The sequence below is a fragment of the Spinacia oleracea genome, chromosome 3, assembly GCF_020520425.1.
Source record: "Spinacia oleracea cultivar Varoflay chromosome 3, BTI_SOV_V1, whole genome shotgun sequence".
Lineage (NCBI taxonomy): Eukaryota > Viridiplantae > Streptophyta > Magnoliopsida > Caryophyllales > Amaranthaceae > Spinacia > Spinacia oleracea.
The window spans coordinates 113,989,209-114,006,569 of NC_079489.1; the positions used below are offsets into that span (position 1 = coordinate 113,989,209).

The following is a 17,361-nucleotide window of genomic DNA, read 5'->3' on the forward strand; positions in this document are numbered from 1 at the left end:
ACTTTGTTGTTGTTATTGATATGGCGGTGGCGGAATGAATTTTTTTCATTAGTAAGCCATGTCTCTAGGAGTAGATGGTGTGTGCTACCCATAATGAGATCTATACTGTCATTTTTTTTTGGGCGGGGACGGGTGGTGGATGGGATTTCATACGGAGAAATGAAGGTATATGGAGGATTTATTTGATACTCTTTTGGGGTCATTGAAAGAGCTTGTAATTGTATCAGTGGCTTGAGACCTATGCTAAGGTTTTTCTGATGTAATAAACATGGACATGAGAGAGGTTTGGAAGAGAAGAATTATAAGGAAACATTGAAGACGACAAAGAGAGGAAAGAAGAGGGGGTACAGGAAAAAAAGACACGACAAACAGAAAAGGACACTTGAGAGGGTGGCAACTGGCAAGCAGTGTTAATATCGGGAAGGGGAAATAGTAATCTGCTGGAGGAGGAAGAATTATAATTACAAAAGAGAAGACATTGATGAACAGAGAAGATGGTTGGAGAAATTATAAGTGATCGGGAAAATTTGTAGTTGTTTGTTTCCTGCTTTTTTATGAGGACACCAAGTTCTCTTTATTTACTTTCTTTAATGTAACTTTTAAAATACTTCCTACTTTTTTTTTACAAGTAAACAGTTTCAGTATTTTTTTTTTATCCAATAGCATTGTAAATTTGTAACGTTACCGTAGAATCATCTATAGCCTAAAAGTGTAGTAAACAAATATGATAACTTTTAAAGCAATCTTAAATAGAATAAGAAACTAAATCTTACTAAATTAGTACGTCTTCATCTCTGAACATTTTCCAGATTAGTTTTTTTAAATTTAAAATTTCCCATAATTATACCCAAAGATCCCTGAACTAAGAATTCTAAATCAATTCATTGATACGGTAGGATTCGTATGAATATAAATTTTTACTAATGAAGTATAATTATGGTATTTTAACTCAATTCCTTTAAACTTTAAAGTAACCCCAATCAAAGGTGGCCTACTTTTTAGGAACGTGGGGAGTAAATACATGTTGCCACTTCGTAAAATACCCCATAAATACTACTCCCTGCATCCACAAAGCATTAATAATTCTTTTAGGCACATAGATTTTGGGAGAATTATGGTGGGGCTTTGTTGAGAAAATTCCCAAGTTACTCCGACACTTCGTCCGGCGGTGGGTGTCGGTGTCGACACGGCCTGACCCGCGACACGACACTCGACACGTGTTCGGGGAAGTGTCGACACCGGTGTTGGAAAAGAATCCAAAAATCAAGTGTCGAACCCTTTGACTTTACTGTAGATCTGAATTTCACCCAAAAAATATTGGGGCTTTTAGTCTCCTTGGTGAGGCGAATCGGCCGGAATAAATGGCGGGTGCATGCGATGACCGGTGAGGGTGAGGGGTGAGGAGAGAGATAACATGTGGTTAGGTGTGAGGGGAGAGATAACGGTGAGCTAGCATAAGGTCGTGAATCACGAGGGGTTCTTCAATATATTTTGAACGCAACTAAACTGCTGAAGTATATAAAAAATATAAGTGGGCGTAAAACATTAATATAGTTGTTAGTTGTCACGTGAAGCTGTTTTCAAAAAATATCTTTTTTTTTTCTTTTTTTTAGCTTTTCACAGCTAGTTTATTTTTTGTTCTTATTTTTTTCATCATCCACCTTCCCTAGATAAAGACTCTTACATTCCCTAAACAAAGACTTTCACCTAGCCCATAAAATACATATTACCCCCTCCGTTCCTTAATGTTCTTCCCGGTTGGAATCGGGGAGGGGATTAGGAAAATTGGAATTTTGATATGATTGGGTGTAAGACTAATGATTGGGTGTAAGAGTAATGATTAGGTGAAAGAGATTGTTCTTTTTGGAATAAATGAAAGAGAAAGAAAACAATAAAGAAAGAAGAAAAGAGAGATATTTTATTAAAATAACATAAAATCTGGTTACATGGGGGGAATAAACATGAGGTAGGGTAGAATATGGAGAGATTCTTAGGGTTTTTTTAGGAATTGTAAATGGAATTGAGGGTATTTTGGTAAAAAAAAGATAGCCATAAATAGTAAAGATTCCAACTGGGAGGAACAAAAAGGAACGTCAAATACAGGAAGAATATTTAGGAACGGAGGGAGTACCACTATGTTACTTCGAAACTTTGGTTGACAGAGGGCCGACACATTGACACGACATGACACCCAAGTATATAGTGGCCTTGTTTGAAATTGATTACATCTAGAGTTCCAGAGGGTGCCGGATCCTTCCAATCCCTTGTCGGACACGACACCCCTAAGAGTCTGAGCAACATAGGAGTACCCTATTATTTTTTTCTTTATTTTTAATGTTTACTTTGAGAATATTTTTAATTTATTTTATTTGTAAAAAGGGAATTTTTTTTCCCGACACTTTATATGGTAGCCATGTCTAAAAACCTAGTCAAGACACTCCTTTGACCGTGTCGAAGTGTCTACAAAATATGGGTTGGAGTGTCACATACTCTGACACCAAGTCAGACACTCGCATAGGAAAATTGCGATTAAATAAATTACAGTTGTGGGTAGCTTTAATTCTTTTTTCTTTTATTGAGGAGAGGTATGTGGTAACATTTTTTAAAATGGCAGGTAAGTAACAATATTGTAGTTGGTGGACTTGATCTATTAGGAAATATGAATTGTAACTTGGACCAAGAAAAATTGGATGATGAGAAAGATTGTGAGACGGATGGATGGGCTTGGTGCAGAACTGCAGACCCGACCCTGTTGGACCAGACACATTTTCTAGGGTCCGGGTCCAATTATTTGATCCAGGGTGGAATTTGGTCCAGATTTTAAAACTGGGTCTGGGTAGGTCCTATATTCCATCGACCCTGTTAATTATTTAAGATAATAAATATAATAATTTATGTTCCACCTTATTGGAAAAAAATAGGTTACAATTTGACCTAACATAGGATTTCACTCTCAGTCACCTCTGGCCGTCACTTCAAAAGTTCCAACTTTTGTGAATATTACATAATACATGATGGTCGAGTTAGTGGCCTAAAACAAATTTAGGTGCAAAAAATATTGAAGATCAATAACAGCTTAAGACCCATTTTAGACCCAAGACCCGTCAGACCCGTCAGATCTGGGTAAGGGTCTGAGTTTTTCAGACCCTGTGGACCTGGTTCCACATGAAAAGTATGGGAATGGGTCTGGGTCTCACTATATCCGCCCGTGACCCGTCCCATGCCCATCCCTAGACAGAGGGAGTGGTAAAACTTACCAAAATTGGTGCAAGTAATTGGTGATACGGTTATGGATGAAAGTGATAGTCTTATGCTAGCAATTGGAACCAAAACTGATTTGGGTTCAATGGCTCATTTTGTGTGCATGGTGACTTGGATTGAGTGAGCTCGTTATATGGTCCTTATTATCAAGGTGGTACGTTAATCAAACTGGTCCGTTTAATCACATTGGTCCGCTTGTTTAAACAGATTGTACACACTTATTATTTTTAATTGCTTTGGTTAAAGTCGGTTTAATAAAGGGATATTTGTTTAAATCCCCAATTTAAATTCAGTCATTACATAGCTTTGATTATTGCTGTTTGTAAGGAGAGTTTTAAGCCTTTGTAACCTCCAATTTAGTGACTGAATTAGGAGGCTTTAGAGCTTGTAACTGCCAGTTTTAAAGGCTCTTAATTAGCCGTTTAAAGCTCTTGTAGCTGTTGGTTTTTGGCTATTTATAGTCAGTTTCTTGATTGGAATAAACAACCAACTGGATGATTAAAACACTTGTTTGTTACATTTCGAATTATAGTTTATAATTCAGTCTTTTTCTTTGTTTTGGACGCGTTTCCTATTCAAAGAACTGATTGTGAGTCAATAGGTCTTGTCTTGCATTCACGATCAACGAGTTAAAGGTCTAGCTTGTTAATCAACTATCCTTGTTTATACAACGAGTTTTTAAACTCGTATCAGAGCTGCTGTTCGTGTGATCCGCCCAAAAAAAAAAAAAGAAAAAAAAGAAAAGAGCTGCTGTTCGTAATTCTTACAAACTGAAATATGGATTTTGATGATCCTGACTTTCTACAACATTTCCAAGAAGCCTTGAAGAACGTTAGAGATGGGGGGTATCGTAGGCCTCCTAGGCGTGATCTACGGGCTATGGATGAATTCAAAGTCACCGAACTTCCTGAATTTGTTGGTGGAACAGATCCGGAAGCCTATTTGGAGTGGGAGCGCAAAATAGAGAGAATGTTCGATTTCAAGGACATTGATGATGAGAAGCGTTGCAAATATGCCATATTGAAGCTAGGACGAGGGGCTTCATTGTGGTTCGAGGGACTGAAATCCAAGAGAATACGTGAAGGGAAGGAGAAAATTACCTCTTGGGAGTCTTTGAAACGTAAGCTACGTAAAAGGTATGTGCCAACAACTCATAGAATAACAACTTATCGTAAAATTGCTGAATTGAGGCAAGGAAAAATGAGTGTGGCTGAATATATTGATGAGTTTGAAAAGTTGTCCTTAATGGGAGAAATTGAGGAAATTGAGGAACAAAAACTGTCTAGATTTTTAAGGGGTCTAAATTATAATATTGCCAATACCGTAGACCTTTATCCATATTCTGATTTTGACACTCTTTGTGTACTTTGTTTAAAATTGGAAAATCAAGGGAAGGCAAAATATGGGGGAGGGTCTACTATGGATGGTAAAGCCAAGTCTTGGGCTAAATCTGAACCTAGCTTGAAACCAAACACATCACCTAGTACCGTAGGTTCAAGTAATTCTACGGCTGCCCCTAAGCTATCTAACCCAACCAAAGAAACAAGTCTGTCCAAGGTGCGTTGTTTTAAGTGTCAAGGGTTTGAGCATTATCAAAATGCTTGTCCAAATAAACGAGTAGTGACCTTGAGAGAAGCTGTTGAATGTCGTGAGGAGTTGTTTGAAGAGGAAAAGAGGTTGGGGGACGTATTTGTGTTTGATGAGAGTGGTGATGAGGAGGAAGAGGAAGGGTATGAGGCTCCAATTTATGACACAAATCTGGTTCTTAGAGCGCTACAAACTCAAATTTCACCTACTGATCTAGACCAACGAGATTGGTTGTTTCATACTAAATGTCTAGTGAAAGATAAGTGGTGTAGTGTAATTGTTGATGGGGGGAGTTGTACCAATGCTGCTTCTAGTGAAATGGTGTCAAAATTAGGCTTAATCACTACTGCCCATCCTAGGCCATACGCACTCCATTGGCTTGATGATGGTAATAGTGTAAAAGTGTCGAAGCAAGTAAGGGTTGGTTTGACTATGGGTTCGTATGTGGATGAAGTTCTTTGTGATGTTATTCCTATGGATGCTTGTCATATTTTGTTGGGTCGTCCTTGGCAGTTTAATAGGGACGTGATTCATAAAGGGAGAAGCAATGAGTATGAATTGAGAGACAAAGGCAAGAAAATTGTGCTAAAGCCTATGTCATCTCAAGCGGTTCGATCCATGAGTGTGAAACAAAAGAAAAAGCCGAATCTCACCATGTTGGCTAGTGAACGAGAAATTGAGCAAGCTCTTGATCATGGAGAGTTGGTGTATTTGCTCGTGGCTAAGGAGAGTCCAATTGAAGGCCAAAATTGGAAAGAAGGCAGTCCCATTGCCGAATTGCTGTTTGAGTTCAAGGATGTATTTCCGGGTGAATTACCACCAGGTTTGCACCCTATTCGTGGTATTGAACATCAAATTGATCTTATTCCAGGAACTTCTTTGCCTAATAAGGCTGCCTATCGTTGCAATCCGGAGGAAACAAAGGAATTACAAAAGCAAATTGATGAACTTGTGAATCGAGGCTATGTTAGAGAAAGCTTGAGTCCATGTGCTGTTCCGGTGTTGCTTGTGCCTAAGAAAGATGGAACATGGCGAATGTGTGTTGATAGTAGGGCTGTGAATAACATTACCATCATGTATCGTTTTCCAATTTCGAGACTTGATGATATGTTAGATGAGCTCCATGGTTCGAAGTTGTTCTCAAAAATTGATTTGCGAAGTGGTTATCATCAGATTCGGATGCGTGAAGGAGATGAGTGGAAAACGGCTTTCAAGACAAAACATGGTTTGTATGAGTGGACCGTCATGCCATTTGGTCTCACTAATGCTCCTAGTACGTTTATGAGGCTAATGAACGAAGTGCTTAAATCATTTTTGGGCAGATTCGTTGTGGTATATCTTGATGACATCTTGGTGTATAGTAGGAACGAAGAGGAGCATCTGATTCATTTGAGGGATGTTTTTGAAACACTTAGAGCTCAAAGACTCTATGGGAAGCTAGAGAAGTGTTCATTCCTTGTTGACAATGTTGTATTCTTGGGCTATGTGGTTTCGAAAGATGGAGTGTCCGTGGATCAGTCCAAGATCGAGGCTATCAAATCGTGGCCTAATCCTAAAACTATAAGTGAGGTGCGTTCATTTCATGATCTTGCTTCATTTTATAGACGTTTCATTCGTGATTTCAGTACTATTACTAGTCCTATCACTAGTTGCTTGAAGAAAGGTGCTTTTGTATGGGGAGAGGACGCTCAAAAGGCGTTTGATGTGATTAAAGAGCGTTTGTGTGCTGCTCCTATTTTGGCGCTGCCAGATTTCTCTCAACCTTTTGAGGTCGAGTGTGATGCTAGTGGAGTAGGGATTGGTGCTGTTTTGATCCAAGGTAAGCGTCCCATAGCTTATTTTTCGGAAAAGTTAGGGGGTGCTCGTTTGAATTATTGCACTTATGATAAAGAGTTCTATGCCATTGTTAGAGCTTTGGATCATTGGAGTCATTATTTGCGTTCTAGCCACTTTGTTTTGCATTCTGATCATGAATCTTTAAAGTATATTAATGGGCAACAAAAATTGAGCCCAAGGCATGCTAAATGGGTTGAGTTCTTGCAATGCTTTCATTTTTCTTCGAAATACAAAGATGGTAAAAGCAATGTGGTGGCTGATGCATTATCACGAAGGTACACTTTGCTTGTTACACTTGATGTTCGTTTGTTGGGGTTGGAGACCTTAAAGGATTATTATCATGATGATGGTGATTTTGGAGTTGCATTCGAGAAATGTGCAGTTGGTGCTTATGGGGAGTACATGTTGCAAGATGGGTTTCTTTTCAAAGGTAATCGCCTTTGTATTCCTAAGCATTCAATTCGTGAGTTACTAGTGCGTGAGGCTCATGGTGGAGGATTGGCTGGTCACTTTGGCATAGCCAAGACCTTGGAAATCTTGAGAGAACATTTCTTTTGGCCTAAAATGTTAGGTGATGTAACGAACATTGTGAATAAATGTGTGACTTGTCATATGGCCAAGAGTTCTTTCAAACCCGGTTTATACTCACCTTTGCCGGTTCCAGTTCGCCCTTGGGAAGATGTATCCATGGATTTTATAGTGGCTTTGCCTCGTACTCAAAGAGGTAAGGATGCTATTATGGTCGTGGTGGATAGATTTTCAAAAATGACTCACTTCGTTGTTTGTCACAAAACGGATGATGCTTGTAATGTGGCTGATTTGTATTATAAGGAGATTGTTCGTTTGCATGGAATTCCAAAGACTATTGTTTCTGATCGAGATTCCAAGTTCTTGAGTTACTTTTGGAATACATTGTGGAGAAAGGTGGGAACCAAGTTGTTGTTTAGCACTTCACATCACCCTCAAACTGATGGGCAAACAGAGGTGACAAATCGAACCTTGGGAACGCTATTGAGGGGGTTGGTAAGTAAAACGCAAAAGGATTGGGATGTCAAGCTTGCTCACGCTGAATTTGCTTATAATCGGTCTCCTACTTATGCCACTGGTCATTCTCCATTTGAGGTAGTATATGGGATTAATCCATACTTGCCCTTGGATTTAATTCCATTACCAAAAGATGAGTTGGTTCACAAGGATGCCGATGCTAAGTTAAAGTCTATGATGAAACTGCACCAACAAGTTCGTGAGCGAATTGAAGCTATTAATGCCTCTTATAAACAGAAATCAAATAAGAATCGCAAACCGAGGTTGTTTGAAGAAGGTGATTTGGTTTGGGTTCATTTAAGGAAAGAGCGTTTTCCAAGCAAACGCAAGAACAAGCTTATGCTAGGGCTGAAGGTCCTTACAAGGTGGTTGCACGTGTGAATGATAATGCTTACAAGATTGAGCTTCCGGGAGACTATGGTGTCCATGCTACTTTCAATGTGGGTGATCTTTCACCTTATCTTGATGATGATGGCCTTGCTGAATTGAGGTCAATTCCTTTTAAAGGGGGAGGGGATGATACGGTTATGGATGAAAGTGATAGTCTTATGCTAGCAATTGGAACCAGAACTGATTTGGGTTCAATGGCTCATTTTGTGTGCATGGTGACTTGGATTGAGTGAGCTCGTTATATGGTCCTTATTATCAAGGTGGTACGTTAATCAAACTGGTCCGTTTAATCACATTGGTCCGCTTGTTTAAACAGATTGTACGCACTTATTATTTTTAATTGCTTTGGTTAAAGTCGGTTTAATAAAGGGATATTTGTTTAAATCCCCAATTTAAATTCAGTCATTACATAGCTTTGATTATTGCTGTTTGTAAGGAGAGTTTTAAGCCTTTGTAACCTCCAATTTAGTGACTGAATTAGGAGGCTTTAGAGCTTGTAACTGCCAGTTTTAAAGGCTCTTAAATGGCTCTTAATTAGCCGTTTAAAGCTCTTGTAGCTGTTGGTTTTTGGCTATTTATAGTCAGTTTCTTGATTGGAATAAACAACCAACTGGATGATTAAAACACTTGTTTGTTACATTTCGAATTATAGTTTATAATTCAGCCTTTTTCTTTGTTTTGGACGCGTTTCCTATTCAAAGAACTGATTGTGAGTCAATAGGTCTTGTCTTGCATTCACGATCAACGAGTTAAAGGTCTAGCTTGTTAATCAACTATCCTTGTTTATACAACGAGTTTTTAAACTCGTATCAATTGGGCTTTCCAGAAAGCTGATAAGTAATTTCCCAACCTAAATCCCAATCTACGGCGAATAGTCTAGATCTAAAAATCAACTTAGCCCACAGGCATCTTAATGGGGTTTGCAATCCAGATTTGGAGAAAAGTTCATTTTCATACAAAATAGGAAATGGTTCTAGGCTCCTATACATTTAATCCACTAATTCTCTGTCAGAACTGTAGCACATTTCTGAAATTGACCCTCTCCGTCAAAGTTAAAGCATGATTCTGCTTTGTATAATTTGCATATACGGGGTCTTCGAGAATCAGTGCAAGGGGTCTTGCTGAGGCATGTGGAGAGAGCAAACTTGACATTTTCAAATCACAACCCCTTTTGATGCCCACATTTGCGCCAGCTGGTTCTATGTTGGGTTTAATTATGAGAGATTCCTTTTCTTTTCGTCTCTATTTCCTCAAGGAGTTTCTCACTTTCTCCTTATCCGCTGACATTTACTAAGAATTATTGATGATGCCCTGCCTTTGTGTGCTGCAGGTGGTCCAAGTGGCTCTGGAAAAACAAGTTTGGCTCACAAAATGGCCAACATAATAGGCTGTGAGGTTGTTTCCCTTGAGAGCTACTACAAGTCTGAGCATATAAAGGACTATAAATATGATGACTTCAGCTCACTTGATCTTTCTTTGCTCTCAAAGGTGAGAGCATCATGCATTTATACACTCTTCTGAATTGACTTCTTTAATTTTGTTTTTATAAGGGTTGCTCATAATCTCATATATACACAGTACCATTATACCTTGCTATTTTGTCAACAAGCATCCAGGTCTTCTATTTTCCCATGGCCTTGCTTTGCCCCACCTGACCACCACTATCATTACCCCCATGAATAAACTGCAACCCCAACACAACTTAAAACCACCTCCTCGCTCTTCAATTATCCACAAAACAAAACTTAGATCCAAGAAGAGAAATATAGAAGGGGAGAGGAAAACAAGATATAAGTGTTCCTTGTCATCCGTGGTAGCAACAACTGCCTGATCTACTCTAGGAACTCCATTGTAAAAGATTAGTTCATGGCAATCGAAGTTGCCAATGTTTTCAGATCTAGAACCTCCCACAAGCTCTGACAAGCATATATTAGTTCACAAGGAAAAGGCTTTTGCTTTCAACCAGACAAAATAGGGATTTATGTGGGTCTTCAAATTTTAATTACTGTCCTTACGTTTCCCTACTTTTGAGCCAAACTGCCTCTTAATGATCTTGTTCCATTTCGTTAAACAGACTTTGCTTGTGCACTTTGATAATTTGTTTTAGAGCCATCACAATTTGATTCAACAAATTCTAGTTAGGTTGAGTAATTATTACATTGTCCTGGAGGGACCTGGACCAATGCTCCTCTCCTCACAATAGAGTGGTTACTAAATTTTGTAAGAGGTGTAGTTACTAATTGTTGTGAGGGGTGGGATATTGGGCAGGACTGATAAGCAGAACTGGTATTTTTGGAATCATCACCAACATAACTAAATTTGATACACTAGCTATTCTTTGGACTTTGACGGAACCAGGGTTTTGGACCACTTAAATAGAAAAATAAAATGAAAGAGCTAGAAAGAAGAGACACTGATCCATATTTTTTAACCGTTTGTTATTTTACAGAATATCAATGACATAAGGAAGAGCAGGAGAGCTAAAATACCCATTTTCGATTTGGAGAGTGGTTTCCGAACCGGCTCCAAGGATTTAGAAGTTTCTGAAGATTGTGGGGTGGTAAGTTGCATCATTTTTATAATGCTGGTTAACCAAGAAAACAGCTAAATGTAAAACTAATATCCAACTTCCTTATATTTGTTTCAGATGACAGTCTACTGTCTCCGTGAATTAAAGCGTTAGGATTTAGGAGGATTGACAAGGATTTTTAGGTTATCTTATTGGTTGTTTCTTGTGGAGTTTTAGAAATTATGTGCTGCTATCCCCTATGCTAAGCATTAACTTGGCTTAGACATCATTGCTTGCATAATACTTCCTCCATTTTTATTTAGTTGACATAGTTGGTTTTGACACACATATTCAGAAGGGATAGAATAAAATGGAAAAATACATCAATACCCCTCCCACTTACCGCTGATCCACATAGACTTCTCCTTCACAAATTGGCAGACCCGTTCCAACATTGACAACGACACCATGTTAACTACCAAATTTTACCTAACCACCACCGCCTCCACCTCCACCTCCACCTCCACCTCCACCTCCACCTCCACCTCCACCTCCACCTCCACCTCCACCTCCATCAACATTAACAAGGCACGGAATCGGCAGAAGCCGCCTTCCCGATCGCCTAACTTTTCATTTGGGTCAAATTCACACCACCACCTTCAAAATTTAGCAAATCAAACAATTTAAATTAGGAAAGGGAAATAATTAAATCAGTGAAATTATAAACAACGATAAATATTAAAGTTGGGGTCAAATTAATTACCTTAGCAGGGATCAGGAGAAGTAGAATGTTCATGAGATTCAAGAACTTTGTTGTGACGAGAGCTTAGAGGGTGATTTTTTAGGGTTTGATAAAAGGGGAAATTGGGTTCAATTGGTTGAATGTTGGGATGAACCGGAGGTGCATTTTCGTTGGTGAAAGAACGCGATTTCACAGTGGATAGTGGTGATCTCTTCAAACTCAACTCCGTTACCGTTTCGATAAGATAGTTTTGTTGAGCAGATTTCTTACTAAACTCATTGACGTTTTTTTACTCAATTCTTTCGAGTTGATTTGATCAGCTGTCAGCGTCGAGGAGGGGAGAGAAGACAGTCGTTGAGGGAGGAGATCAAGAAGCTGCGGTGGGATAGAGAGAATGCCGGTGGTGGTGGATATGAGGAAGGAGAGAGAACAGGGGGCAAGGGCAGAGAGAGCCTCGGCGGCGGCAAAGAGAGGAGAGGTGGCTAGGGGAGCAGAACGCCGGTGACCATGGTGGTGGCAGTGTGGGTTTAGAGGAGAGAGGAAAGTGTGTCGAACGGAGAAAGTATAAGGGAAGAAGAAGGTGTAATTTATTAAATAAACTCGAGTTACTGAAAACAAAAGTATTCGACCTCCGAGAGACTTGATTCTCTGCTAATTGCAATCTACAGTATAAGCTAAAATTGATTTCCCTTTGTTGTTGAACTAAAATTATTCTTAAAAAAAAAATATTTGTTGTTATTTGGGTTTTACCTCGATAATGTTTCTCTTTGTTGGATAATCTAGCTGATTTTATTTTTAAAGCTTTGGTGGTGTTTTGTATTAGATCTTTTATCTGAATTGCCTTTTGTTTTAAAAGGGCCTTTTATGGGAGTTGCCTATGTACTTAGTATATATTTGCCATATTTGTTATTTGTAGGTTATCTTTGAAGGGGTTTATGCTCTGCATCCTGATATTAGAAGGTCACTGGACTTGTGGATTGCTGTTGTAAGAAATGTTCTCTATGTTCGTTTTAGCATTCCTTGTTTGTTGGACACGATTCCCCACAAATGTTCTCCATGTTCGTTTTACAGGTGGGAGGTGTTCATTCACATCTAATTTCTAGAGTTCAAAGGGACAAGAGCAGAGTTGGCTGTATATTGTCTCAAAATGAAGTTATGATGGCAGTGTTTCCCATGTTCCAGCAGCATATTGAACCTCATCTTGTTCATGCACATGTTAGTATTTCTTTATCTCAGCTTTTCGAAATAATTGGACCTTTTCTATTTATAAGTTAATTTATTTGTATATTGATAGGGTGTGAGCGCTCAAATGGTCTAAAATTTGGCTTAGGTTCCCCGTACTAGGTTCAAGCTTCGCTTTAATCTTCAGAGCTTGAAACCTCAAACTTAAGCTACTTTTGATTTGACAATTTATTATGTTTTTGGTGGTAAAAACAGAATGATCTGAATACTCTTGTCTCTAACAAATGCTTGTCTTTGATGCAGCTCAAAATTAGAAACGACTTTGATCCTGTTTTATCCCCCGAAAGCTCATTGTTTGTGTTGAAAAGTAACAAACAAGTTGCGTACATCTGATTCTTCCTTACTTAAGTTGATGTATATTTGCTTCTTTTTTTCTGTTTCTTTTCCCTGACACTCTTTTTTGGAATTACAGGTGGCTTATCAAGATATATTGAAGATTCTAGACTCTACTAAGGTCTGCAGCTCTGTACAGAACTTTATCGACATATATCTTAGGCTTCCTGGAATACCTTCTAATGGCCACTTAACGGAAAGTGATTGTATACGTGTTAGAATATGCGAGGGAAGATTTGCATTGCTGATACGAGAGGTTTGATATCTAGTTCTCTATATGTCAACCACTTATTAGTGTAATAAATTCCTCTTTTCGGTCAGTAATTTTGCTTTTTTCTATGTTTTCAATGTTTAAGCCAATACGAGAAGGCAACTTCATCATCCAACCTAAAGTTGATTTTGATATCAGTAGTAGCACCGTGGTTGGGCTTCTTAACCTTGGGTAAGTTGTTCTGTTGTTCCAGAATAACACTATCAGTAGTATTACCGTTTCTAAGTTTTGATAAAATATTGTTCTTGTGAAAGAATGGCAATAACATTTGGACCGTATTTTGGTGTTATTAATTTACTTAGATTAAAATTCATGTGTTCCACAAAGTACCTGTTTGATTTAACTTATCAAATAGTGTGTTATTAATAATTATGGGAAATTTTATGTCGTGACCTTGTATTTAAAAAAGTTATATAGTGAAATTTGTTATTTTCCAAAGTGTTCATATTGTCACGTGCTGACTATTTCAAAGCCTTATGCACGCTGCCCACTAGCGTTACAGTCCCGTCGGATCACTAGTCAAGGCTACCCGATGTTCTAGCTATGCTAAGTCTGCTACGAAATTGGCGAAGTAAGGAAACTTGTAAGCAAGAGTGTTTGGAAATGCTTTTGTATTGCTTGAGAATGATTACAATGTTTTGGCTGAATGTACAAATGAATGGGGCAGCCTATTTATAGGCACCCAAGTCTCTAGAGCCTTCTACTCTAGAACATTCCACACTACTCGTACAAAGAAAGTCCTACACGATTCTAGAATGTTCCCACCTCCAAGGGAACCATACAAGGAGGTCTCTAGAACTATATGTACAACAAGGTTCTACACTCATCCTATCTAGAACCTTCAAGATCCAAGCAAGCTAGAATGCTCAAGATGCCTCTAGAGCACTCTAGAACCTTCCGGTGCACAACCGGACATACCTGCTGCACAACCAGGCCTTATGGGCCTCAAACCCGAAATCTGGCCAGACCATCATCTTCATTGGGCCAAAATACGTGGGACCCCAAAGTTTTAGCCTACGAAGCCCGGGTACGGCTCCCAGGTACCGTATCCCGTACCCGGTACGGGTACGGCCCAAAAACGTACCCAGGGCGAATCTGAAAAGTGGGTACGCGGGTTGGAATTGGGTACGGTAGGATTCGTTTTTGGGGACGGGTGGGTACGTATTTAGTGGTTGAATTCGCGTTTTCGGAGGTTTTATGGTGGTTGGGAAGCCCAAATTCATTAATTAGGGTTTTTTTTTTCAAAATCACAAATTCTCTCTCACCTACGCTACGCCGCTGCGTCACTGGAGTGGCTGCTGGTCGTCGGCTCGTCGCCTACTCGCCGCCGGCCATTTCCTTGTCTTGTCTCGCCGGTCGGTTCTTTCTCTGGTTCTTCGAGGAAGCTTCGACTCTTTTTGTCTCCCTCGCCGCCGTCGTCTCTGGTCTTCGCCGCCGCGGTTCTACTCTTCTTTCTTTGGTTTCTCTGGTCTCCTTGTCTCCCTCGCCGCCGGTGACTCGGGGAGACACCCTTGTTTTCTTTTTTTTTCTCTTTTGTTTTGTGTTTTGATTTTTGAGTGAGAATGACATGACTGACATAGCGACATTTTTACTTTCTATTTTTTTGGGAATCTTTCCCATTTCTTTTTTATTTTTTAGAACCTTTTTCATTATTTTTATTAAGAGAATCTTTTCCTTGACTTTAAGCAACTTGGTAAGTATTTTTTTTACTGATCCTGTCTTACTTAATTAATTCTTTATATTTTAAAACCTTTCTAAAGACCTATTTTTTGTATCTCACAATCATATTTTTTTTTACTAAGTATCTATTTTTATATTTTTATAAAAAGTGCCGAATCCATGCCGTACCCGTTTTTTGCAAATTTGATTTTGCCGTTTTCCGTCCCCGTATCCGTCCCCGTACCCGTCCACGTACCCGTTTTCGTACAACATAGGTCCTCCACTCACCCCAAACAACAACACTTCTCTCGAACCTGATCCGAAACCAACCCTTAACCAATCATCATCGTCGTCCAAGATGACACTCCCTTCTTCAACTAACACAAAATCCACCACCAACCAAATCCACCCCAATTAACAATAAAAAGGACGAAATTGTAGAAAAAAGAAAGAACAAACCAGTCAAATCGGAGAGTTTGATGTTGGCTTGAGCAAGATGATGAATCAGTCGTTATTTTTAGCGTGGTGACGAGATCTGTTGCCATCAAAGATCGAAGGAGAGGGTTACAGAGAAAGCAAGGTTTGGTCAGGACTTAAGAGAGAGAAAGGGAGGCAGAGAAACAAGTGATAGGTTAGGGCGAAATATGTCAAAATACTGTTTATAAGAGAAATGTCGTTTTTTTGGTGAAGGATTTTGAGGGTATGACTTTTACTGTTCCAAATAACCTCTTCTTGCTCTTAAAAGGGATTTAATCACCCAAAAACACCCAAATTTAGTAATTTTAACCATTTTAATCATCAAATTATTGAGTTTCAATCAAACCCACCTCTCAATCTTCAATAGGTCCAATTTGTAGTGTTTTGGTTCCAATTTTAGTGAAGAATGATCCCAATTTTGGGTCAATTCCATCACCTTCATCTTCGATCAACATCAACAGCTAAAAACCCCCTTTTGTCAACTCCCAATAAGAGGCCTTTGATGAACCCAACTCAATCCCTTGTTAAGTCCCCTACTTTACCTTCATCTCTTAGCAATTACACTTTTTCTTCAACACCCACATCGGATATCAAGTATTTTATGTTGAATTGGCGGTGTGCATCATTGTTATTGGTGGTTTCAACAACGTAATTGGCTGCGTTTAGGTTAATCTGTCGTTGTCGCCACCTTCGCCGCCTTTGGGTTCACCTGCGCCAACTGCTTATGCTTGCCTTACCCTTTTTCTTTTTACTTCTAGGTGCTGATTTCAGTGAATTGATTGGTCAAACAAATTTGGGTGAAAAATCCTAACTTTTCTACATTAAAATCACACAAAATTAATGAACAACACTTTCCAAATTGTATTTGTAGAGAGTCGACAATCATTGAATTGAGAAACATCTACCTTGGAAGCAGCAAGCTCATCCAAAATGATTCAACAGGAATAGAGAGCAAAAAAATTGGTGGGGGAAGAAGAACAGTTTTCTCTCTCAAATTAATTTTACTTTAAGTTCTGTTTTTGCAAAATAATTTTTAAAAGGTTGTTTCTCGCAAAAAATGTGTTTTAAAAGGTTATTTGTGGAAAATTTTCCAAAAGATTATGCATAATTTATGTCGGTATTACTAATGTTTCTATGTAAGATACTTTTTTGGGTGCGAATTAACGAGAAGGGTAATACGAAGCACTCTGTATTGGAGGAACTACAGCATAACTGATATGTATGAGTATATACATAACACAGCTAGCCACTCGTGTTCGATCCCTCGCAACAACACTTGGGAGGTGACTGTAACCTATCAACCCAAAACTCGCCCCGAATCCGAATTAGCTCTAAGGATGAAGCGGGTGCTAACATTAAAAAAAACATAACACAACAAAAGAGAAAAAAGAAAAAAAATTACCGTCATTCTTTTTTTGAAAAATACGGAGTAATATTTTTATGTTTACTTCAAAAAAAATGGGACAATAGTATTTTTTTTAAAAAGAAATGATACTTTTTTTTACATAACTTTTAAATGCAGATAATATTTTCTAAATGCAGAAATGAAAATTACAAAACGGCCCTAATTAATTATATACTTCCTCCGTTCATTTTTACTCGCAACGTTTGTCATTTTCATGCATGCCAATGTACAACTTTGATTATTAATATTTTTAAATCTCTTTAATTAAAAATTATAAAAATTGATATTTTGAAAATACGCATGGAGACAATCTAACAATATCCCACTATACTTTATTTTATCTTACATATAAATCATCAACAACAGGCAAAGTAGAATATGTGAATCCTAACACTTATAAAAGCAAGGAGTTGTGAATACTATTCCCGTAATAGTGAAATTACTGTAATACCCCCATTTTCATGCACAATTTTTTTTTGTATTTTTCCTTACAGACAGTGTAATGTCTGTTTAGCCCATATGTTCGTATTTCCGCATTTCTTATGAACTCTTCTTCTTCACTACCCTGCTTCTAAGCTATTTTCTTTCTCCTCATTTTCCACAAT

At 38.5% G+C, this 17,361-nt stretch overlaps 1 protein-coding gene across 11 annotated transcripts in view; it reads left to right on the top strand.

The window, feature by feature from the left end:
• The window catches only part of LOC110791221 (uncharacterized), a 52,570-nt gene that overhangs the window by 13,318 nt on the left and 21,891 nt on the right, over positions 1 to 17,361 (top strand). For all 11 annotated transcript variants that reach the window (XR_008930906.1, XR_008930903.1, XR_008930904.1 and 8 more), the window contains exons 15-21: positions 9,449 to 9,606; positions 10,568 to 10,678; positions 12,286 to 12,354; positions 12,441 to 12,584; positions 12,855 to 12,929; positions 13,024 to 13,200; positions 13,301 to 13,386. Coding sequence is in view for 7 of the 11 variants with exons in the window: in XM_056840683.1 (XP_056696661.1) it covers positions 9,449 to 9,606; positions 10,568 to 10,678; positions 12,286 to 12,354; positions 12,441 to 12,584; positions 12,855 to 12,929; positions 13,024 to 13,200; positions 13,301 to 13,386 (820 nt within the window). In the remaining 4 variants the exon portion in view is untranslated. The remainder of the gene's footprint in view (positions 1 to 9,448; positions 9,607 to 10,567; positions 10,679 to 12,285; positions 12,355 to 12,440; positions 12,585 to 12,854; positions 12,930 to 13,023; positions 13,201 to 13,300; positions 13,387 to 17,361) is intronic.